This window comes from Emydura macquarii, unplaced genomic scaffold, assembly GCF_026122565.2.
Source record: "Emydura macquarii macquarii isolate MOO-44397 ecotype Brisbane River unplaced genomic scaffold, CSIRO-AGI_Emac_v2 contig_1253, whole genome shotgun sequence".
Classification (NCBI taxonomy): Eukaryota; Metazoa; Chordata; order Testudines; family Chelidae; genus Emydura; species Emydura macquarii.
Genome location: NW_027131390.1, coordinates 87767869 through 87794079, shown reverse-complemented (window position 1 = coordinate 87794079; position 26211 = coordinate 87767869). Strand labels below are relative to the sequence as shown.

Here is a 26211-nt window from a genome sequence, read left to right as displayed (position 1 = left end):
AGAAGCATGATATAGTGACTACAAAGTAAAAAATCCCAACATATCTCCTAGCCAGGTGTATAGAAGCCCTTCAGCATGGAATACTATGGAATATTGATTCTATTATATTTTTCATATACAAAGAGCAAACACATACCTCCAGTCAGCATGACCTTTATTTTATATTAATAGCCCAACAAAGCAAGAAGGAACAAAGGTAAAGTCTGCAGGAGAGTGCACAGAATGTGCCTATATCATCTGCAGCAGGAAAGGAAACACCTGTATTTAATGATTCAGTTCACAGAACAAGTCATAACATTAACAAGCTACATATATCCTGGGTTTGTTCCCATTCTCTCTCTCTTTTTACTTGTTTAAGTGTAACTGGGGTTTCTGGATTTTTAGGGTTAAACAGATAAAACCCCATACTGGAAACAAAATAAAGAATAATAAAAAAGCTAAACTAACACCCAAACTGACTAATTTTTTGGAGGGTTGAAAATCTTTGAGGGGCATGGAGGGAGGAGGAATTATTAAAAATATAACACTGAGAGCTAATTCTCTACTGAGTGGGTGTAATTTTTAATGTAATTAACGAGAACCTGATCAGAAATGGAGCTGACCAAAACCGGGGAAAATATGTTCGTGAAACACTTTAGAGTTGTGTGTGGTTTGTGAAACTTTGAAACGTTTTAACCAGGTCTAATTAGAAAAAGATTTCCTGTCGGCTAGGGAGCAGTAACCGTTTTACAAAACAGCACTCACCGCCGCCAGCCATTAATCCTCAAACCCCAGCTACCGGGACTGAGTCAGACATCCAAAGAAAGTGGGGGGCAGCCCATTCCTCCCCCTTTACCGCCCAGCACCCCTACCTGCATGTCGCTCTGAGGACTACATCTCCCAGGGTGCTTTGCTGGCTCCTCTCCCCCTAAAGCCGGAGTTTAGGGAGGGGTTGATGTAATGCGGTGAAGTCACAAAGCCTTTGGGGGAGGCGAGGGGTGGTGGTGGTGGTGGTGGGGTGGCTCGCAGGAGGCTGCTGAAGCTGGGGGCAAAGGAACTGCTGCTTTGTCTGTCTGTCTGTTTGCTGCACCAGCTCCGCGCAGAGCTCCACCTGCAACCCCCGCAGGGGGTGATACCCCACCCCAAACCCCTGCAGAAGTGGTTCTGCCGCGGGCCCGGCTGGTTTTTCCTGGGGAAGCTGGACATGCACTGGCGGGGCTTGCTCTGAGCCCTCTTGCCCCGTGACCCGCTGAAGGTGGGCGGAAGGGTGTTCGCGCTCCCTGCCCTGCCTCGCGGAGCGCTCCATGCATTAGGCGCGCGGGCTGCCTGCGGCTCGCGGCTCAGCATCCCTCCCAGCCCTGCGCGATGGCGGATCCAGCCGAATGCAGCATCAAAGTGATGTGCCGGTTCCGGCCCCTCAACGAAGCGGAGATCCTCCGCGGGGACAAATACATCCCCAAGTTCAAAGGCGAGGAGACGGTGGTGATCGGGGTAAGTCTCGGCGGGGGGGTGGGGTGGTTCCTCCCTGCCCCCCACCTCCCCCGCTGCGGGAAGCTGCTGCTGGGGCCACGGTGGAGCTGAGCATCCTGGGGCCGTTGTTCTGCAGCCTTGGCAAAAAGCACCGTCCTCCCCCCCCGCCCCACCTTCGCACCGCGCAGCACCCCCGGCCCGGGCACCTGGCGCTGCGCGGCGCTCCGCTCCCATTGTTCCCGCTCCGGGTGTGTGTGAATTGTCTCAGCGCTCAGGGCAGAGCCGTGCCGGTTTCTGCCGCGGAATTGCAGGGAGACCCGCTTCCCCCCCGTGGCAGCAGGGGCTGGGCTGGGTCGGGTCATGCCTCCAGGGGTTTCTCTCACTTCCCGACCCCTCCCCCCGTCCTTTGACTGGGGGTTCATTGTTCTCCCTTTCTCCCCCCCGGGAAGCAGCTGAGGGGCTGGGCACGGGCTCGCGGCCCCCTGTGAGGGCTCTGGGGGGAGGAGGCCGGCCCCAGGGGGGAGCAGCTGCTCGGAGTGGGGCGGGTGGCACTAGCGCGAGCGCCACCCATCGCTGCTCCGCTCCGCTCCGCCCTGCCCTGCCCGGGGAGGCGAGCGGGGCTCAGGGAAATGGAGCCGCTCCGCTTGCTGCCTCCCCCAGCCCTAGGGCGCTGCCAGGTCCCGACTCCCGGCTCCATTGCCCGGGGCTGCAGCTCCAGGCCGGGCGGGTCGGGAGAGGGCAGCGCGGCCCGCGTGCAGCGCTTCGCTTGGCCTCGCTCGCTCCCGTCCCCGGGCTGCTACCTGCGCTGGGGGAGGAAGGGGAGGGAGCCGGCCTCGATTATTCCCACTTGGGCTGCAGCCTCCCAGCCCCCCGCATTGATTAAGCTGATGTCACTCTGTTCACTGGGCATGCTCGCGCGCTCCCTCGCTGGAGTAGTGGATGAAATGATTGGCAGGTGACAACAATTTGGGGGGGAGAATTACAGAGCGCAGGCCGGGGTGTCGCTTCCTCCTCCCCCCCCCGGGCTCGGCTCGGCTCGGCTCGGCTCGCGCTCTCTCTCTAGCTCTCTGCATCTCACCAGCAGCGCTGTGTAAAAACCTGCCGGGCTGCAGACGGAGGGAGAGAGGTGTGTGCTCCGGTTGTCGCTGGGCTCCCTTCAGCACCTTGCTGTGTGTCACGCAGCTAGAGAGAGCTCATTGCGGCAGCCGCTGGAGGCCGCCTTCTTCCCCACCGGAGTTTCTCCGCTTGAACGGATAAAAGATTTTGCTTTCCACGAGGAGTGGTGCTCGGAGACCCTCGGGCGCCCGGCCCCTGCTTTGCTCTTCGTGCCCGGCGTGTTTTGTAGAACACAGGCTTGTTGCTCCCTGAATGTGCCAAGGCAAGGGTAGTCCTGTCACAACTGAGTTGCATTGTGTTTGCATTTAGAGCCCTGGGAGGTCAAAGAGAAAAGCAGGAGGCAGAGATTAAACCCTTATCTGTTTGTTGGAATCGGGGGATATAGTTTTGCAGTATGTGGTTGCTGAGTATAGTTGGTATGTAAAACAATCATTATGATAAAAACAACGAGAGCCCTGGAGCACCTTAGAGACTAACAAATTTCTGCGAACATAAGCGTTCTTGGGCTGCAACCCATTTCGTCAGATGCATGAAGTTGCAGCCCAGGAAAGCTTATGCAGGCAGAAATGTGTTAGTCTCTAAGGTGCTCCAGGGCTCTCGTTGTTTTTGCTGTATACAGACTAACAGGGCTACCCCTCTGGAACTTTTCAATCATTATAATGTTTTTAGATTATGCATTATTTATAGAGGCACATTTATTAATGTATGTGTGGACCACAGTTACAGATTCCCATAGAACAAATGGTTGATTCTAATAATATGGGAGCACAATGTAGCAAAATCTCATTCCCTGGGCAAGTTAGTGATAGAGGGCTTTCAATCTATTATATCAACTGAGACGAAATGTTCATCCTTAGATAAGCAGATACCCACATGATGTTTCTTTCTACCACAAAGTCTAAAATATGTTTAAGACTCAATTCACTATTCCAGGTCCTAGTGGCAACAAATTTCTGGACAGGCCAATATTCTTGTTCCCCCAACATATCACATTGGGAAGTAACCTTCATAACACCCAAGGGCTCTGGAATCACTAGATCTTATCTAACATGATCACTAAAAACCACCATGTGGTTATTTGGATCCCTCTATGGTCTGGGACCCAGCTCTCCCACAGACTGTCTGCTTATCATAGCAGTTAAGATGGTCTGGGGTGCACTTCTTGTGAGTTTTTGGAGCTGAAGCTTTGTAATTGAGGGCCCTTATCTTTGGAATGGGTTCTCTTTGGCAGTCTGCCAGCACCTGGCTTTGGTGATCTTCAGTTCATTTCTATTTGAGCTAGTATGTAATTAATTGTCTGACTTGTTGGATTTTTTTTTCTTTTGGTGCTTTTTTGTGTTTTGGCCTGCAGTGAACACAGCCATATTTATGCTACTCATTATAAGGTTTATTTTTATAACCAAATGCTTAGCTACTATAAGTATTTGAGATCATTAAGTAAATAATAAAAACCACATAAATGTCTGGTTAACAACAAGGTTCTTATTTCAACCGCTTACAGCTATTGTCAGAATTTATTGGAAGAACAAGCACTTTTTCATTTAGAGAGCTGTTAAATGACTCATGAAAGACTGAAATGTTTTGAAACAATTCTACATATGTGTTATTGAAAAGTCTATTTATCTTATCTTCTCTTTTTTAATTACTTGGGGCATTGCATCAAAATAGGATATTTGTTTTCTGAGCCGATAAACCCTCATTCCTCACCTGGAGTTGTAATCATAATAATCTCTACAGCAATTAATCTGATGTCAGAAAGAGATGATTGTGACTTGAGGCCATGAATGTTTGGAATGAAGGAGAATTAAATAGCAGAAAGAGATGAATCCTTATAAAAGAAAGATCTTCTTCCATGCAAATGTTAGTGATGTTCAACAATAACAACAACAACAAAGTATATTAATTAAACTAAAGGTAGAATTGTTTTTAAAATAATTGGAATCTGCTTGTGACTAAATCAGTTTCAGAGAAGTTGAATGTCAAGTTGTATTTTTTTTTCAGGGAAGTCAAACAATGTGCAAATTGTAATTCTGGTTATAGCTCATCTCTGTTTATAATGCAGTTCTTTGGAAATCATTAACTTCAGTTTAAGATAATTCAGCTGAAGAAGATGCTCAAACTTTACTGTAAAGCATTAGCTGCTGTCTCCAAAGACAAAAAGGAAAAACAAATATTTTCACGTTCTTATGTATTGGAGGTCATAGTCTCTATTTTATGACATGTAAAAGTGTACTTTTACCCTTGTGTATAACTTTTGGTTTGGCAGGATAGCTCTTCAGCATCTTTAGTTTATCATCTTGGGAAAGCTTGTCTTAATCAGGACAGCTTCTTCCTTTCTCTTTCTCATGGCATAGGCAGAGTCTGGGAAGACCTAGTAACGTCCAATGAGACTTGCTTTGCTTAGTTGTAAACCTATCTCCTGAGTTGGGTTCACTGCCCCCATACCTATGAGAAATCAGCTAGTTAATACTAGCTTGAAGGGGCTGATGTTTTCTGTATCTATTGATAATTTTTAAATTATAAACATACATAAGAATATTTTCACACTTGAAGCCTTGATCTTAACTAGAACCTGTGGGTACCACTGCAATATACTATTAATAATAGAATGTATTATTGATCTTCATTAATTAATGTGTCAGATTTAATACTCAGATCGAACAACTAGTAATACTTACCCACAGAAAAATCACTTTTCTGTTAGAAAATATTCTCACTGTAGTCTTCATTTTAGAAGAGCACTATTTTTCTTTGAGTCATAGTTAAGATTGAACTGCAAAACTAAACTAAAGAAATCAACCACAATTTAAAATTGCCCCCCTCCCCTTTTTTTTTTGGCTTCTGAATAAAGGCCCCAAAGTGGGTTTTTGTTAGTCTAACATCTTTTTCTTTAGAAATATCAGGATTGATTTTTCTGCAAGAAAACTGAAAAACTAGTGGATTTGGTCATCCCAAAAGACAGGACTGAATAACTGAACGCAGAGAGAATGTCTAATCCAACTCTTCTGAACCCCTAAATAGATATTTTTTTCTTACCTCAAGCTCCTGACAAACAACTGGGGGGAAATGCTTTCTTTGTGAAATATTCAAAATCCTGCACCTTCTATTATAGTTTTTTTTTTAGTTCTCAAGCAGGTCATCCAGCAACTACAGGAAGGGGAGACTTGTTATTACTGCTGTTTCTTAGATTAAAAAAAAAGGAGGGGGTAAGGGTAAGGGGAACTTCTTCTGGGAAGCCTGTGAGGCTATTTTTATACATCATGAATAAAGCTATATATTTATCATGCCCATGACTCTGAGACTTTCAGGGTTTGCTTATCTAAAAAAATCAGAGTAAAATCCTGACCCCATTGAAGTAAGTTTCCCTTGACTTTAATGGGAGTGGGATTTCACCCAGGGTCTTTGTCACCTGAACTAATATAATTAAATGGCTTTAATAAATTTTTAATTGTAAAATAAAGGCTAATTAATTAACTTTTCTCAGTTTTCCATGGCCAACAATATAATAATGAAAAATTTGGTGTGCTATGGCTTGAAGTTAAAATTATGACTCTTGCATTTTTACCATGACTTAGCCCCTTTTTTTGCCATGACAACCAATTGACTTGGATCATAAAAGGGCACTAAGAGGCAAAAGCAATACATAAATTGCTTTCTTTTGCCGTTCACCTTTAATTAAGCTCCTGGATTCTTTATTGAGCTTCACAACAGATTTTCAATAGATTGCTGCTTAGTTGGTTGTCTTAGTTTCTCTGTATCCTCAACTTGACTCTTAGCTATTTGTTTTTTGACTGATATATCGGCAAATGTTTTTTTTTTTCTTGTATTCTGTCTGTGTGAGTGTGAAGCAGTGTACTCATCTCAGCCAGTGAAGTATCTTGCTGGCTGGGGGAACTGAAAACACTTGGGCATGTGAGTACAGTAGTTGCACGTGTTAAGTATTTGCAGGATCAGGGACGGGGAGGGATACATAGAAAGACTCTGTGGAAATAAGCTGCCTGTGATGTATAAATATTTTTTCCCCAGTTAAGTTTATGGGCCCATGATATATTTCCTCCCAAAATGTTAAAAATAAATAAAGAACATGGAATTGAATTGCATTAAGGAAAATGCAGGAGCAAGTTCTTTCTTTGTTCCTCAGCTGGGTCTGTAATGCCCACTCCCTGTGAAGCTTGCTGTTAATGAAAGATGGAAATTGATGTTCTTTAGTCTTAGTTGTGATATTTAGCAACGTGGATTTCCTGAGCTAATATTTCTGGCTGGCCTAGTGGCCTAATGTCAGTGTTTTCTATGGCCAGGAAGGAGACAGAAATTCACTTTTTGGTTCTGGTTTCTCATTCCTTTTTGAGATGAAACTTAGGGCTGAACTTGAGCAAAATCTTGGCATGTAGCTCTGCATACGGAGTCTGTTGAGTTCTGCACATCACTGGGTGTGCTGGCAACATAGGGAGAGGAGTGCGTGTTTTGTTTTTGGTGGTTCAACAGGATGCATTCCGGTTGACTAAGCATGCCACTGGTGAGCTTTGAAGCAAGTCTTTGCTAGTTTTGCTTGACTAGAAGGATGAAGGCTATGATACAGGACCTCAAAGTGTATGTGACAGTATGAGCGAGAGAAACCAGGAAGGAAAAATGGAGCGAGCCTAAGGATCCTTATACTAGCATAGTTTGTTTCCCCAGTGGGATTGATGTGGGATGGATGGATGAGAATGTCCATATTGCTAGTGAAGTTAATTTTATTTTGCAATTAGGGAATTTGTTCAGTTAAATTTGTTCAAATGATATTTTTCTTGAAAAAACTACTTTTAGACATATGTTAATGGGATTTTTTCTTTCCTTTTATACAACACACATAATAATACATCCTTCATATACAGTAATTCATTAGGTGTGCGATATATTTTGTTACAGTTTTTCTAGTGGGAAAACTTTAAGTTGGGAACCTTTAATGTTTTACAACTGTGCATCTTAGTTCATTTCCCTGCCCCCTCTTAACTTCTTTATTCCCATGAAGATTAAGCATTGTTTCTATAAAATAACTCGTTTGAGATATCTGTTATAAGGTACAAGCAGATTGCAGAGATAAACACATCATATCTTTGAAATCTATGATCTCCAAAGGCACCATGAAATGATACAAATATGTGCTGGTTTCTTCTCTTTTAGAAAACATTGTTAATCCTCCCACAACATCAGGTTGATAAATTGTAAAGTATGTTGTTGACCTGATGCCTTTCATCTTTCTGCTTTATGTATGAGATGTGTCATGCTGTGCTAACGCTCCCGTAACGTTGGACTGTGTTGCTTCTGTGCCTGATTATTTCTAGAAATGGAGCAGCACAGTGCTGGCACATCTGTCACTTGATTTCTGTGATTTCCCTCCCACCCCATCCCATGAATTAGTTCAAGGTGAATGGGACACATCTTGTATAAGTACCACATTTTGTTTCAGTTTATAATGGCTTCCCTATATACTGCAGAACAAACATGTTTTGTTAACTTAAGGACTGTAATTGTGGCCATCCAGGGAGTACTTGTTGGAACTGCAAATGTGCCTGCTTTCTAAAAAGAGTAATAGTTTTCCTTAGGGGGAGGCTGTGTAGGAGGTGGAGCTCTTGCTGCAGTAGAGTGACTAGTGGAGTAGAGTTTGTTTCTGTTATAACAGAGGAGTGAGTTGTCTGGTACACAAGGGTTTAATCTACAGCTGCCTTTTCCTTTATTAAGAAATTAATTTTTGCAACTTCCTTCTTTGAAAAACCATCTTGTGATGGGGTGTCTACCCCCCACTGGCCTATAAGGTGTTAATAGAGCCCTACGGAAACTGCGTGAGAAGCAGCCAATAGGGGAGGGGTGCAAGGAGTAGCTAATCAGGGCCTGGCAGTCTTATAAGAAGAGCAGCAGGGCAGAGCAGAGTCAGTTACTCCCTGGAGCCCAGGAGGGAGGACTGGGTGCCTTGCAGGTGAAGGGAAGCTAGCATCCTGGACAGAGAAGTGCTGGTCAGGAACAGGGGTGCAAGAGGGAGCTCCTGGATGGTTGTTAGGGCTGGAATATTTAGTCCCTGATGCCAGGGTGAAGAAGGGGCTGGTGGCCACTGAGGACACGGCTGGACAGTGACTGTAGGTCCCCCAGAAGGGGGAGCACAGATTGTGACACAGCCAGAGACCTGGGCCATGAAGAGGATGCCGCGGTCCTTGGAGTGATGTGGATCTGGGAGCAGACATGATGGTGATGAGGCACCATCAGGAGAGGGTGTACTGACGTGTGGCGCTAATCCCCAAGATGGCCAGCAGGAGGAGCCACCGTGGTCACACAGCTCATCTCTGATCTTGTCAGATATCACAAGCTGGGTTGGGTTAGTACATGATTAGGACACTTCTAAAGAATCATACTGGTCTTGTCTGTTTTTGTGAAATTTTCCACCTGTGCAGCAGCACTGGGAGCTCTGGTGTAGGCTGATTGTTGGCAATGGCCTAAACCACTGTGTATGACCAAGTCTGCATGATGCAATGGTACGAATGCCGGTGGCTGGTCTTTGCTAGCAGTGATTAATCTTTTGTGGTGGTGCAGTGGGTGGGAGGTTTCCTGGAGATGCAGCCTTAGATGCTGCAGGAAGAGCTGTAGGCAATTTTGTCATTGGTACCCTGTGAGCTGGTACAGGACCAGTTCTCTAGCATAGTTTTGAGACAGAGGTGCTTGCCTTTCTGATGACATGTAAAACGAGCATTATGACCTTTGTGGCTATTAAAGATTTTGTGGGACTCTGAGAAAGTATAGCTGGAAACTTCTGCATCCTTGCCAGATTTCAGTGTGGGTAACTATGTTCTGTTTGCCAAAATACCTTCTGCAGTGTCATTTGGAAAAAAACATTCTTTATGTCCTGTCCTAAGGTGTTGTGCTGCAAATTGAAAAAGCATGTTTTAACCCATATTTACATTTCAGTGGTGGATGAAGTGATCCTGTGTGTGTTTTGCCTATGAAGTGCTTTAGGCTGCAGTTGTCTGCGTACAATTATTAACGGGGAAAAATGAAATGTAAAACAGCTTCCATTTATACTCTTGATATAAGACACATACATACTTGGAATATAATGTTAATTGTTTTCCCTAAAGCAAGTTCCTTTCAACCCTCCTCATGTATACTGTTGCTTTCTTCTAAAGCGGTCTTCTCCAAGCCTCTGATCCACTTTCATTTTATTTTTTTTAATCCTGATGGCCTACAAACATCGTACATGTGTCAACAGTATGGAATTGTAGGTAAAGCTTTGAAGTTTTAAAGTACAGATTCTTGATTTTTACAATGATACCTGATTTATAAATTCTAAAGAATTGTGGAATTAGTTGCAGTTAATATCTTTTGTGCCTTTGTCAGTCATGTTCTCCTAGCTTCTATATGCCTCTCCCTCTCTCTTGGGGAAACACATTGGGGTGAATTTTTCAACAAATAGAGGTATTTGGCATGACCTTTCCCTGTAATTTTTTGTCTTTATATATTTACTTATGGGCAGTCTTTTAGTCTGGGAAAGGAGATGATGATGGATTTTTAATTCAGTGCTCCAAGTGACAAATTTCACAAGATAGAAGAGAAGTGTGTCTCAGGGTCATCCTGTGACCCAGTGGAAGGGAGGGTTTAAGATTGGGGGGTTGGGGGTAGGCTCCTTTTTAAAAGTGGACATATCGAAGGTCTTGAAATCAAGGTCTCAGCATTGACCTTTAGATTCCTTGACCTCAGGGAGGAGTTCTGTCTGTGGTTCAATTTCTAATTTGGATTGCTTCTCTTGATCTTGGTTATAGGGTCATGAGTTACCCAGGCAGGAATTGGGGAACTTTTATCGACATCTTTTGGATGGATGGGATTGAGGAATCTTTTGAAAGTTAATCTAACAAACTAAGTGGGATACAATATTCTGTGTCTCAGACTTCATCTTGCATTAATTAATGTTTGTAAAGTACTTTGAAGATGAAAACTATTATATAGGCACTAATAATGATGTCAATCCCTGAGCTGGAGATTGAGTTATGAACATACCCACGCTTATGAATCTGAATTTTTTATTATGTCTATCCTTAATATTACTTAACAACTTTCCAATAGAAAAAACATCTTGGATAATCTTAATTTCGTTACTATATTTTCAATTTCTAATGTCTGTCTTCTGCTGTGTCAATACTGTTAAATGCTGTCACTTCTGTTGTCCTTGAGTGTGTCCTTTCAGAAGATATCTGGGAAGTATGCTGTCTTAAAGAATCACTATGCATTACAAAGGAAATAACCTACTTCTTTATCTGGGCATTAAGAGTATTTGAAACAGATTCTGGGCCAAGGTGAACCTCATGACTTCTTGTAGGACAAGCCAAAAACTCTGGACCAGAGGAGTGCAATTTTGGTGATCCTTAGAGTTTCCAGCTTTGTCTTATTGGTGAATGCTGAATACGAATAGATATGGTGCTAAAGTGCCTAAGAGAGTCCATGACCGAGAGCTAAACTCCCATGTTGCAGCCTGTTGGTAATGAGAGCTGTTCAAGATGCTGAAATACTAGCTTTCAGTAAATCTTGGTTCCTCATTACCATTGACTTCTAACAACTACAAATACCATTAACCCATTTTTAATTAAAGCAATCTGGATATTCTAGTCTGAAACATCCCAAAGCAAACCTGTCTATAGCTTAAATATAATCCTGCCTACCCAATATGACAAGCTTTTTCTATGGTCACTGACTTATTTTCTTCACTGCAGGCAAGAGATCTAGTCCTGTTTGCTTGAAAAGAGAGCTACTTCTCATGCAGATAGTCCAGACCTGAAATATGGGGCAGCAGCAAGTACCATGCAGACCATGTGATCTCTTCTTGTACAGTTAAAGGCTGCAGACTCTGTAGTCTGGTTATGTTTATCTATAGAGGTTAACCTTAGAGAGCTATTTCCATTTTGTTCTCATTTGAAAGCACTACAGACTTCAGTTCTTGAGCCAGAAGGATGATCTTTGCTTGTCCCCACTCAAACATACACATGCTTTTTGGAGTGATCTTTAATACAACTGTCTTTTAGTCAAGGCCCTGTGTAATTCTTGGGAAAAATGCACTGAAATTTTACAGAGAAAGACATTATAGTACTGTAGGCTGGAAGTTCTGCTGCAGCTTCAGATAAACTGAAGGAAGTTAAGCATGACAATTAATAGTATTAATTTTAATATTCAGCTTAGTTTACTGTGCTATATACAATCTTGATGTAACTGATTGATTGCCTAATTGCTTAATTTTTTCAGGAGTACCTAGGAGTAAGCTGAAGGTTTTGGCACCAAGTAAGATAGCAGAGGAGTGCTGGGATTGTGAGAAACACATTAGCTGGGAATTTCTTCTAAAATGGTTGGCACTGAAATAATTAAGTATGTTGACATTTAGGCCCTGCTCCTGCCAGCTGATCTGCATTGCTGGACTTCTGTTGGCATGCAGAGCTCCACTGATTTCAGTGGGAACTCTGTGTGGCATAAAGGTCTAGCATGTGGATTAATTTGTGGGACCGGGACCTGAGATTGCTTTCTTTAGGCTTGTTTGTCAGCCTTTTGGCATGAATGAGGCCTTTTCACCTCTTTCAGAGTAATTGTTTTTGGCTCTTTAAAGAATTGGAAAGACTGTACTGGTTTGTGATCAGTTCATGTTTGGAAGGTTCTCTTCACAGTCACAGAGGCTAGAAATATGTATATTAAAAAAGCTTAGGTTCTGGTGCTCAAACTTTGGCTCGGGTGGATTTTGTGGCTGGAGGATTGTGACATGCACATGACCCTGGGGTTAGCAAAGAAAATTATCCAGTAACATTTTACAACTGAGACTGTAAAATTGTGTTGACTTTCTTGGTGCAAGGAGGAGGAAATTTGATGCAAAGGCAGGAGACCGTGTGTTAGTCTTTGACAGAGCTGAGAATAAAACTCAAGAAGTCCTATCTTACCCTTTCTGTGACCCACCTTCAAATGAAGCTTGACTAATTTTTGTAAAGCACTTTGAGATCCTCTGAAGGTCTGACCCCATAGAGGTGGAAATAAGTCCCCCAATTGACATTTAGTTTATCGTATGTTTTGACTTGATGTCACAAGATATGTTGAAAGTGTATCAAATATTTCAGTTAGAAGTATTGTGCTTCAGTAAGGCGGTAGTTAAGCAACCACATTTAGTTCATCATAAACCTGATACCTGTGTCTTTTTTTCTTTGACAGAGTTTAAATGTTTCCCTTTATTTAATAATGTATTTACACATTCTTTAGTCACAAAATTACTTTGCACAAATAACTTCTGTTAGCCTAGTTGTTTTGACAGTGTTTCTTAATTGGTGAAGCTATTCCAGCAAATATGAGGCTTAAATGGATTTTTCCAAGAAAGCACTTCCTTTATATATTATGTTGTGCGTTAACAGCAATGGTAGATGTAAATACTGAGCTTTGGTGCATGCAAGGATTTAGAGGAATGCTAATTGCTTGCAATGTGTTCAGCAGCTGTACTTGCCTATATCTTTCTTGTTTGACAGAGATCATTGTGTTATTGGTATATCTCAGGGGAGATAGTCGATGGTAGTGCTGAAATTGAGTTCTGGATCCTCCTGTTCACTCTAGTACAGTTGTAAGAGGAGCTTTCAGAGACTACTGCTCAATCTGTCAGGATTTTTTGTATGGTCAGAGGAGACTTTGAATGAGGTTCCCCACTCTTGAGGTAAATTGGAGAGCAGTTCCTGTTTGGTTAAGAAAGTGATGTGATGCTTTTATACTGAAATGAAATGCAGAGAAGCATCACATTTTGCTTGAGAGAGCACTATCAGTCTGTCAGTGATTGGCTGTAGCAAAAGATAAAATGGAAGAGGAGATGAGAATTGTTGACTGTGGACCTTCCAATAAAAACATGTTTATTTTCCTCTATTGTTTTTTTCAAGACTAATATTTCAGTTTTGGGTGTAAGGAATATTGAATTTTCATAATAGCTTTAAAAATACAGTCTTTAATAGTACATTTACCTTCACCTACTGTCACCCTATGTCCTTACCACCATCTGCCAACAGCAGCCATTAAAGTGAGTCACTTAAAGATGTTCTATTTCTTCCAAGTTGACTTGTGTAGCACCTAATGTGTTTCGAGCCACTCATGAACCTTCTCAGTTGTGTAAGATGTATTTCAATCAGCCTGCTAAAACAGTTAAGTGTATTTAGATATCTACAGCTGGAAAGAGGGAGCCACTTCAGTGTGAAAAATGTTCAAAGTTTCACTTGTAAGTAGATATCTCAGGTTTGTCTATTTTTCTTGTTTAAAAGACTTAACTTATACACATTAAAGGCCCTGTCTACACTTACCTCTGGGATTCAGCAGCTGTCGACGGGAGTTACGCAAGCTACGCAAAAATCTTGCGTAACTCCTGTTGACTTCTCTGCTCCTCTTCTGCGCATCGTCTTCACTGCACTGTGCCGATGGGGACCGCATTCCGATGGACGCAATGCTACGCCACTTGTGAAGGTGGTCTTAGTATGTCGATTCCTGGGTCGACTGAGCGGATCTTCACTGACCGCTCAGTCGATCCAGAGAAATCGATCTGACGGCGGCAACTTTGCCGCCATCAGTGTAGCCGTAGCCTAAGTTTATGTGGTGGTGGTGGTTGTAATGCAATTCTAAATGGACAAAAACTTAACTCACTGAGTACAGAACAGGAAATATTTTTACTGACGAAATGGACGGATTGCATGATCTAGTCTTCTTTTGGAGTGAGATGTGTGCATAATTTAACTTCCACCCATTTAGCTTCCATATCTTGGAACATTTTGGTTGATTGTCTTTTCCTTTAGTTTGCTGGCTCTTGGTGTTTGAACTTATGTTTTTAAAAAAGTATGAAAGTACAGAATGCAGGCAAATTTCAGTTTCAACTTTTAATTGAATGTGATTTTTCTAAACTAAAGAATTTTTTTTCTTATAAAGAGAACCTAATGTGTACACATACTTAATGTCCATTTTGTTAAATGTCTTTGCTGAGCCAGTAATGCTACATCTCAATGTAGCAGAACAAGACCTAACACAACCTATTTACCCCATGAAACGTCTTACAGACCATTCCCTTCCCATCATTCCTTTTTATCTTGCAGTAGCCTTTCAAAACCCAAGGTCACATTTAGATGACACCTTGATTCCAGGTGGTGTTAGTCATGTCATGGTGATTGCTTGAAGAAATTGTGACTGTAAATTGAATGTAGAGGCTGAGTAGGTTTTCTACTCTGTGTTCAGACTACCGCAATGTGAAGCATCGAAGTTCGGAGCATGTCTTTCAGCATTGTCTCTGCAGGATACTGAAAGGATATTTAAAGGAGTCATTTAAGACAGCAGCCTGTGTGAGCAATATACAGTAAACCCTGCTTGAGCTGACACTGCTTGTATGGAAACAGAAAAATGATGTAGGAGATGATAGTCCTGGGCAGAGGAGAAGCGGGGAAGCTGGGCAATTACTGAGTGACTGCTGGGCAATCAAGGCTTTTCTTAGCTCCAAAGAAAACTTTGTGTTGGAAGATTAGTGGCTTCCCCATGGGAATGTTTTACAATATAGTGAGCTGGGAAATGTACCTCCCATCACATGATTAGGTTTGGTGTGAGAAAGCTGTGTATTAAAAAACAAACCCATAAAATATCCCAAACTCTTCCCTTTAAGCATTCTTAAAGAACAGTTGCTCAGAGGCACATGTCTTTCCTGTTGGGTCTGTCTGTGTGGAGAAATCCAAGTCTCTTCTAAATAGTTGTCTGAAATATTGTGGCTCTTTCCTACCCTTTAAATTTGTCTCCCTGAAATGGAAACCTGCTGACATAATCTAAAACCACCGTGGCAGAGGCAGCCATGGGTCCTGGCTTTGGAGGAGTGTGTGTGTTATGGAGGAGTTATAGCCTTCAAGTTCAAGTGGACATTGCCTTTAGAAGGCTGATTTGTAATCCTCCTTGTAACTCCAAGAAAACCTCCAGAACTCGATACTTTCAGCTCTTGGGGTTCAGGATCATTTAGAATCAGAACGTTTATTTTGAAATACATGATTTAACTGGGCGCATGCACATGTGCGTGCGCGCGCGCGCACACACACACACACACCCCTCTGTCCTTTAGCTTGCTTTTAAGTGCAGCTTAGATTTTGTAATGTTGCCACGTAGCAACATTAACTGTATGTATGTTTGGAAAAAAAATTTGGAATAAAAATGGCTCTTGCCTTTTCATCCTACTATTCTGATGGAGCCTTTCATCAGAGGATTTAAAAGCACCTTTCCAATGTTAATTAAACCTCTGCTCTTCCTTGCAAGGTGGTATCCTCAATAAACAGACAGGATAAAGGAGTCAGAGAGAGTGATTCTGCAAGCTGATGTCAGAATGGGGAATGGGACCCAGGAGTGGAATGAACTAACTGCCAGTTCTCTGCTCTGAGCATTAGACTAGAATGTTTCGCTACCTTCCATTACTTTTTTTCTTATGGTACAGTCTTATAAAGGGTGGGTTGTTCTATGTCTATCCTGTAAGTGATAACATTGATTGATGCCCAGTTAATCTAAAATCAGATTTATCACCATCTTGCTGATGTATTCAGTACATTTCCCAAATGGCTTTGTGACTTCCTGAATTTGTCACAGCAGTGGACCATGTGTGAGAGTCTGAGATGTCCCCGTCCTTTAATTGAAAATTTTTTACAGCTGCTTATTCAATTTAGTTTAAAAACTGACAGTGCTGCACATTCAGAATCGGCTAACTTGTTTGCTGCCGTAACAAATGCTGCATTCAGTAGACCTCTTATCTGTTAATCACTCTGACAGAATACGCTTCGTGATGGGGAAGCCTTCCCCTTGCACTGTGTTGTGTTCCTGATGGCTTACTGTTTGTAGACTATTGGAAAGGTTTATTGAAGTGTATGTTCTCTAACTACAGCCAGAACCACTTATTTGCCTGCTTCCTTTATTGTCTTCCAGCAGAATGGTATTTCTGCCTTTTAACCCATCTCTCTGCTTCATGCAGCCATCACAAGAATAACATTCACATAGGATCTTGGCTGAAATGCAGAATTGTTATGTCCATTGGTGTGCTCTTTACATGCTGCTCTCACTTGATGCACCTCTTCATCGGTTTAGCTTTAACAACACTTCTGCAGTTGAATGGTTTTATTATTAAGACATTGGACAGGGACTCAGGAGATCTGGGTTTAGTTTCTGGTTCTGTCTCAGACTTCATGTGTGACCTTGGGCAAGTCACTTAATCTCTGTGTGTCTCACTCTCCTTTCTCTCAACCTTTGTCTGTCTTGTCAATGTACATTGTAAGCTCCTCTAGACAGAGACTGTCTTTAGCTATATAATTGCAGTTCTGATGATAGCACATGGAGGCCGTAACCACCCTAATGCTTCTAATTATAAATTAATCTACCAAATAATTAGATTTTTTTTTAAAATAAACATGCTGTATGTCCAGATTTTGGCCTTTTCAAAGTGTATGTCAGTACATATTCTTCCTGTGAAGATAGGAAGATAGGATGTTGCACGCTGGCAATTGGATAGGAAATACTGCAATTAAAAAAACAAAAAAAGCTGTGTCAAATGGCTAGTATCATAATAAAAAGAACAGCTGCTGCACAGATCCTAGTGACTGCTTTTTCCAGGGAACCCCTGACAGACAGAATGATTTGGAGAAGGATTTTTGTAGACTGCCTTGATGGTACAAACAAGATTATTGATCTTAATGATACCAGTGAAGCATAGGCGCTAAATTATCTGACAATCCTGGTCCTTTCTGCTGTGGGAAGAATGTTAATGTAGCTGTGTGAGAGACCTGACATAATGGCTACCTAGGGTGACCAGATAGCAAGTGTGAAAAATCGGGACAGGGGTGTGGAGTAATAGGCGCCTATATCAGAAAAAGCCCTGAATATTGGGACTGTCCCTATAAAATCAGAACATCTGGCCACCTGCACTCTAGATGGTCTAGCTGTTTTAATTGAGTAGCCATATTGTGAAATCCCGATCTTCAGTGAATATCCTGTGTTCCTGGTTGGTTGCTTCCACTTCCCTAAGGAGCTACAGTACTACTGCTAGTTGGCCCATCCTCTCGTGGATTTATTAAGGGAGTACATATTTAGAGGGTTTTTTCCCCCCATTGGTACTAAGATTTGGGTTGCCAGCATTTTCTTTGTCTGAGAATCTGACATCTTTGACTAGAAAACTTGGCTGACTAGCTGCTTCTTGCACATTTGTCCCAATTTGTTTACTGCTAATTGTGTGTAGTCCTTTTCTCTTCCTCCATCCTGCAGATTTCTTCTGTTAGGTTGGAACAGGAAAGGAGGCCTGGATCATGATCATGGCCATGTTAATAATACTTGTTTTTATGATTGGGATGATAAGGAGGTTGATCTCGTTGTCTGATGTGGACATGGTCCTTTTTTCCATCACTTCCTTCAGTGAGGCTGAGAAATTAAAGCTATGTTCCTTCATTCCAGTCTGAAACTAGTGTTCCAGAGGCTGTGTTCACATTATCTACCTGAATCCTGCTACCTTGTGCCCCTAAGACTCCAGGTGCTATTTCTTAATTTTGTGTTCTAAGAAACTGCAGAGGAAAAGGGAGTAATGGCCAGACTATACTGTTTGAAGAATAAGTCAGGAAATTCTAGCCAGTGCGAGCAGTTTTATTAATACATTTTAGCAAGAGAAAAGGGGTGAGGTAATGTCCAGTAACTTCATGTTAGCCTTATTGCTACACAGTAAGAGACGAGAACCTGAAATATGAACATATTGTCTATAAATTAACTTTACTGCATTTTGAGTGGGTGTCAGATTCAGAGGAATTGCAGGCCGAAAGATCTTTCCTGCCTTATTTAAAAAGAGCAAGTCCAAGAAAGAAACTTCTAAAAAAAAACAAACCCCTAACATTTAAAAAATTCCATTCTCTATGTTAATAGGAAAATATTAGACTGCATATTTTATTTTTAACTATCTCCGTGCCATAAATATTTATCAATCTGTAATTGAAGACATGTTGTTTTTCACTTACTCCTACTGCTCATGTAATCATTGTTTGGATTATAGCAGTGCATAGTAGCTCCATTGTAAAAGGCCCAGGAGACTATATCCCTTCCTGCCCTGAAAAATATGTTGACAGAAGGGTTGGCACCTCTGGGCTGCTGGTCTCTCTCAGCTAGGCAGAGTCAATGCAATCAAATTTTGGATAAAGTCACGCAACCCTGGATTTCCTGGCTATTGTGTTCCTGATTTTTTTCAGCTTTAATGTTGCATTTGTGTCTTTGTCTGTGACTGGGTTTGGCTTTTTCGGTGCGGGTAGGATCTTCATATGAGACATATAATTTTATCATCTTTGTCCCTGCTGCAGAAAAATGAACTATGTTATATTTCAGTTGTATTCATGGCATGTGCTCCAAAATTAGGAAAGGAAGGTAGATCTGATTGGTAAGGGACTTCAACATTCTTTCAATCGTCAACTTTTTTTCTGTCTACCTAATGTGATTTAAAGGGTTAGGTTGATACTTACAGATGAGGAATAAATACCCTTATTTCCTTGAAATAGAATTACTTAGTATAGTCAATCCTAAGTACTCGATTATGTTAGGGTGCAACTGTTCCTCCCCCCCCCTCCCCCACCCAACATTAAAAATAATGTTGGGGTCTTTTTATTTGCCATCTAGCTTTTGAACTTTTCAAGTTCAGATTTTCAAGCTTTTTTTCTGCAACCATGAGGGCTAGAACCCTTGTTTATAAAACCTGATTCCAGATGCTGGAGCTTTAAAGTCAACACCAAATATTGTGAGGCTTGAGTTCTAAAATCATGAGTGCTGGCAATGCTGATGACTCACTCTTAAAATCAAGATGATCTGTTTTCTTTCTCAAATTAATGACAGAAGATTCATCGGGAAAATTTTTCTTCAGACTGAACAGCAGAAGCTCGTGCACCGTAAGGTCATGAATAGACGGGGCTTGACTTCCTTTTATAGGGCAAGAGCCCCACTGATCAGTGTTGTTAGAATTAAAACTTCTAATGACTTGGTTCACTTACTGACTACTTTATGTCTCTCAGCTGGGCTGCTTCTTCCTCAGATTACAAAATTTGTTTAAAAACAAACAAAAAAAGACAGATGGTCATGGATGGAGCATGAAATGTTAAAAGGAGAGAGAAGCACACAGCAACTAGCAGAGAACAGAATTGAAGAAAATGACAAAAGAAATCAAAGTGTTGCATGGTGACAAGAATTTAGCGATTGGGAAGGGAGAACATGATATTCAACAGTATGTGGAACACTACACCAGAGAGATGGAAAATACATCTTTAACGAATAGATCCTGTGTATTTCTTAGTGTTGGCTATTACACAGTGAACTTCTAGGTATACATTTCATTAATCAAGCAAATACCACCCTCTAATAAAGTTGTACGTAAAACAGAAATCAGACCGTTGCACAGTCAATGGAGGGAATCTACAGAAATACCAATACAAAAAGAAACCGCCTGTATGCAGTAAATAATCCAAATGTTCACACACGTAGAAGTGTAATAGAATCTCTCTCTCTGGCTGCAATCTTCATTCCATCTTGAGAGGATTGCTGCGAGGAGCAGCCAGTCCTTGCATCACTTATGGAGGCAGGGCAGTAGCTGTACCTGCCTTGATGACACTTGGGGTTTGGGAAGCCTTTTGGACAATGCTGTAGCTGTATTGGTGCAAGTCTGTATGCACACAATTTACACCACATGTAAATAGACTGAAACCAGGTAAGCTGCATGCTAGAAGTTTGTGCCTGTGCAACTGGCTAAAAATCCCAGCATGGACGAGGCTGAAGGCTACCACAGCGTGCTTGCTGTCTTTTATGTACATGTATTTTGCATGTAGTTTTCCAGTGGTGAACATTATGGAGAGAGATGGAAGGAGGTTGTGCTGTGATTTGCCAACATTAATTCTGTTACAATTTTTTTTTTAAATGTGCCTTTTTAATTGTTACGTGCGAAGCTGGTGAAGTGGGCTGGTAATACTTAACCTTTAGAACATAATATAAATGCTCAGAGTGTTGTAAAAAGATTAAATAATTGAGCCTCTCAACTCGCGTCTAAGATTGGAAATGACTGTTACAGATGAATCAGTACATTCAAGTGACTTGATCATGGCCCCACAGTGAGTCAATAACATACTCATTCCGCTGGACCACAAGCTCTGTTGTTGCAATCTTTCTGCTACCTTAAAACACTTCTTGGCTTTAGTTTTTGAGAATCTACAGGTTTTTCTCCTGTAGGGAGCAAAAAACCCAACAACTTAAATGTACCAATATATTTTCTAGTCATAAAATTTACTATCTGCACATTAACAGTAACAGGGTCATTATTGTAATGGTAGCCTGGATGTTAAATGTTTGGAGTTTGTGGAAATAGCTGTGTCTCAGTTATTTTGACTTGGATATATCTTCAAGATAGAGTTGCAGAGCAAATCCATGACTGTGGATAATACAAGCAATGAATCTCATGTGCAGAAATATTTGGGCCTTTACTTCTATTTATTTTTTATTTTTTTTTAAATATGGAAGTTTTATATGTGCTTCCTTTCAATGAATGCCTATCCTGATCTGAAGGGACCACCTCCAGCAGTGAGCAGCTAATTTTGCTCTCTAATTCCATTCAGTCCTTGGCTTTGCTGAGAATACCAAGAAGGATATTGTTTGTTATGTGGACCAAGACCGCCATCTCATTTCATGACCCCTGCTGACCTGGGTTGGATTTGAATCTGTGACCAAAAATGCTTTGTATCCCGTTACTAATCCCCTGAGCTATCTACTTTCCCATGAATCTATAAGTGATACCTTGACCCAAGAGAGGATTAGAACACGGTAATCAGGTGTGTAATTGGCTGAGTGTGTGCTCTCTGTGTGCGTCTCTGGCCAGGTAGCTAATACAGCAGACTCCTACCAAACTGCCCAATAAATCCATAGACCCAGATTCAGTAGCAAAGGTGCCTTGCCAGATTTATTGTAGATGAAGCAGGGTCCTAGTATCCTGCAGATTCTACAGGACTACTAACACGTGTATGCTCGTTACAATGGACCAGTTTGGTGGACAGTGGAATTTTCGATCCCGCCAGCCTTCTGGCCAACCAAAGATACACCCTCTGAGACCCATTTAGAGATACAAAAAAGTTATAGTGCCCCGCTGATGTGGTGAGATACCACCCATTACCTTGTACCCGATCTTTCAATTAAAACATACTCATCACACTGTCATGCTGACCTTATCTTTAGGAGTGATTAGCATGTCCTTGTTATATTTGGGGAATGTCCCTGAACCATTCCTGGTATTGGGATATTCTGGTACCACCTTTCTGAATGTGCTTGTGTGAGTGCTCTGTGCCTAGCTCTTAGGAATGGGTGTATTTGCTGGTTTCTGTGAACTTACAAGCAGGCTCATAGCTTGACTCCTGCTAACTTTGTTTTATAACAGCAGGGCTTGACTGATACTTTAGTTCAGGCCTCATACTCTGGCTCTCACTTTCTACTACAAACACCATTGCCAAAGTGGGGGTTGTAATGAAGGGAGTCACATGCTATGGTCTCTGATTCTGCACTTCTCTTCCATATGCAGAGTTGATAATCAGTAGTTCTGTTTATCACTTCTGCGTCTCCAAAAGCATGTTTAAATTTTCTCAGGTAATGTTTGTCTATTTCTTTGTTCTTCTACAAATGCTTTTGTAAAAATTCATGTTAAAAAGAGACTTTGCTTTTGCTTTGACTTTGCTCCGTTTGTAGTTCATATGAATATCGCTGTTCGTCCTTGAGCTTTTGAGAGGGCATTGTGTGTCTTCTGTTACTATTGTTATGATCTGGATGAGCATATCTTATTCATAAATTCCTTACCCTGTTGTTGTGAATAATATAATATCTTTAAATTTCTAGGTTTCTTTAAATAGGCCTTAGAGAAGCATGAAGTATTGTTTCTGATGGTTCTGCAGTAGAGTACTTTTCTGTTTTATTTAAAAAAAAAAAAAAAAGTTGTTAAAAGCCATGTAATTCTGGTGCCACTAGGAGTGTGAGGGGAGAATAAAGACTGCTTATTAGAGAAGTACACATGTATTAGAGTGTTACCCTCCTAGAAGCCTGAAGCTATTACAAACATTAACTTCTCTTCCTCCTGGTCCTACTGTAAAGCTAGGTTTTGAGTGTCTCCAAGTTATTATATTTGTACACAAAAAAACAAATATGGGAGATGAATTGGAACCCTATTTTTTACTTTTTACAACCCAATGATCCAGGAAAACAGCCTTGTTATCCTTGGCTTTTGTCCTCAAACCCAGTAAAACTGAGGAAAAGTTGCTGGAAAAATCATAAGCCTTTTTTTCATTCAAAAGTCTGCTTGGCAATGACTTGGTTGGATGCTTACAAGGGGCCTGTCTTCTAGCTGGCCCTAGAATGTTACCATTGAAGATGAGAAGCATTGAATGTGTGTTTGGAAGAAAAGCCAACATGTTAATTGTGGCTTGGAATAATGTGTTCCTTGCCTGTACATGGCTTTTGTTTACCTAAGGACTTCAGAACATGGTGTGAGAGAGCATGGCTTGTCTGAAGAGCAGTTGGAGAGCAGCATTTTAAAATGTTTAGCTCAGACTGACTTTGGTTGTGTTTTGTGGAAGTAAAATGAATTGGTTTGTGAATGTGTGCTGAATGCGACTGCAAATTTATTCTGTATTAATAAGGGCATTTGAACCTAAAATCTTACTGACTTTCTCCCCATAATGCATTAATGCAAACTAGTGGAAAGCCGTGAAAAGTGCTGGGTTGGACAGAATATCTTACTCCCTTTTTTGTTTTGATCCACCTTCATCTACATCTGGATTCTCAATGCAGAAACCTTTCTATGATTTAGAAATAACTGCATAATTTATTGTCTGGTTTTTTTTGTTTTTTTGGTTTTTTTTAAATTTTGCCTTAACTAATATAATTTAGTGGGAAAAGACTGGGAAGGCTGGGGGAAGCCCTTTAACCTTATGAAAGCAATTTAAGTTGAAAATTCATGATTTCAATTCCACAGCACATGATAAATGACCCAAATAGTGAGATTGTCGATGTGCATTTCAAATGAGTGTTACACAGGGCTCTAAAAGAAATCCTTTTTCCAATTCATTATTAACGTAGTTTCTTCTCTGCATGGCTTTTTCTTGGTGAAGACTAAAGATAAAGCTTAAATTAGACAGCAGAAAGATAAAGCTGCTGTTCAAATGCCCATTGCGTTGCTGTGAATTAATCACACACTGTGTGTGTGTGTGGGGGGGAGGGACTCTCTCTGGGTGTGGATGTTATACACACGGAAAAGTAATGAAAGTAATTAAAGCTCAGAATCTGCAAGCTGCTTTTGTGTGGCTGTGGGGTCCCCCTGCACAGTGCAGCTTGCTATATCAAGGCCAAAATTAAGATATAGAGAAATATTATTATACACTTTCTCAGAGACAAGAAAGGGGGGTAAAAAGTTCATTTATTTTATTTCTGTGGTGCTCATCACTGTAGTATCGGAGCACCTTACAAATCTTAATTAATTTATCCTTGCAATACCACTGTGAAGCAGAAGTACTATGTTCCCTCTTACAGCTGGAAAAATTAAAGTGCAAAGAATGAGTTAAATCACTAGCCCGGTGTCACAAGTTTGTGACAGAGCTGTGAATAGAATTCAGACCTTCCGAGTTCAGTCCAGTAACTTATCTATCAGACCATCCTAATTCTCTGTCCATTATTGCCCTTAATATAGGCAGTAGAAATCCTGATCATATTTGATAGCAAGAAGTCATCCTATTCTACTAGAAAAGTGGTGTTTGTTACCACTCTTTTTGAATTAATTCATGTGAGGCTTTACTGAGGTAATGTTCAATGATAAACTTGCCCTTCTGCCAAAAAACAAATGCAAGAACCAGCCAATCTTAATAAGTATTTTTTTAAAATGGAATATCCATCACAATTTAGATTTATTTTCTCAATCACTGACAGGAAATTAGGATTTTTTTGTATTTATGCCACATTACTCTTGTAGAATGTTTATTCTCAATAGCCCATGCACCAAAATTGATTCTAAATATATTTGTTCTCAGAAGACTAGTTTAAATTTATCCCAGAGATATGAAGTCACTTGCTGTAAAAAGACATAAGCCTATTTCATGTAGATATAATCAATATAGACTATTTTTAGCTAGATAAGCCATCCTAATTACATCTTTCTTTGAACATCAGGCTATGTTGTCCTTGGTAAATTTTGGATTGTAATATATTTTTGTTAGAATGACCAGAAGTGTTCAGGCCCCAAAACCTAGCAAATTGTTGCTGTGACTTTCTTTGTTATGAACTCTAATATGAACAAAATAGAAGGTGGAAAAGGAGGGATGGGTATCACAGTTAAAGCTCAATACTAGGACTTGGTACATCTGGATTGTTTCTTGGTTTTCTCAGACTTTGCTTTAATTTTCCAGATGTAAAATAGAGAATTCCTGTTTCTGCTTTGTTTACTAAATAGTAACTCGGGTAACTTAGAATTGATTATACATCATTTTTAGACTAGTTTTAATGTAAATCTAATAGATTTACATCACAGCCTCAAATTAACTTGATAAACAGAAGGTAAAAATGATATTTTAAAAAAAAATCTATTTGCAAGCTAGAACATTTAGAATATTATATTGGTGGTGGTTTTCACAGTACAGATATGTGTTTGATTAAAGATATAAGCTCTGTGGAAAAACTGCTCATTTTCAAACAAAATGTGTAAATGTTCCTTATTAAACTGATCTTACTTAAACTACAGATCCTGGACCCAGGTACCTTTTGACTTTGGGGTGTTCAAATTCCATATATGAATTTTTTATAGGTAAGGCCTATTTGCAATTTAAACTTGATATGTGTAATTGTTACAATTAGTAAAATGGTAAATTTTGAACAGGCTATCAAAATGAGGGCAGATAAGTGACTCTTAAAATGCCTGAAACTGTAAGCACAAAACATGTAAACGTAGTTACCTTTTTTTCCTCCAAGCTTCCCTGAGATTTCTTCTTCCTCCCACCATTTTTCTATTAGTTTCCTCCACGATAGGGTGGCCCCTGCCACATCCCCAGAACACTGGTCAAGAATGGCGTGATTCCGTCTCTGCTGGTGCGATGTGTGAGGTCACGCCAGCCGGGGCAGGGGGTGTGTGGCACGCTCTGAAAAATGGGGTTCTCCATGCATCCACTAACTCTATGTGGAAAATACGAGCCAAAACTACATCCAGTCCTAAATTGCTACTGGACAGGGTGCAGTACTCTAGTAAGCCAGGACTGTCTGGCTGAAAACTGGACGAATGGCTCCCCACTCCACAAAGCAGCCTCAAAGGTCCAGTGCTGCTGTGCTTCCCGTTGAACTATAGAGAACAATCCTGCACTGGTAAAGGGATGGATTAGATTACCTAAAACAGTTTATACTCTGTGTCTCTTGACAATGGACACTGGGCTAATCAAAACTGGGTTACACCATCAAAATTAATGAATAGTGGAGGACTGTGTGTTCTGTTCACTTAGTACGTTTAGAGGTTGCAACTGTAACGAAAGGTTTATGGAGAGGTCAGGTACTTAAATAATGTATTTTTACTGTTAGCTGTTTAAATTGGTTTCATTGTATTAT

The 26211-nt window shown here is 41.0% G+C and overlaps 1 protein-coding gene across 1 annotated transcript in view; it reads left to right on the top strand.

Annotated features, from left to right (window-relative positions):
- The first annotated feature begins 989 nt into the window (after positions 1-989).
- The window catches only part of KIF5C (kinesin family member 5C), a 133661-nt gene continuing 108439 nt past the window's right edge, over positions 990-26211 (top strand). The window contains exon 1 of the mRNA XM_067549483.1: positions 990-1470. Within this exon, the coding sequence (XP_067405584.1) occupies positions 1345-1470 (126 nt within the window). The 5' untranslated portion in view covers positions 990-1344. The remainder of the gene's footprint in view (positions 1471-26211) is intronic.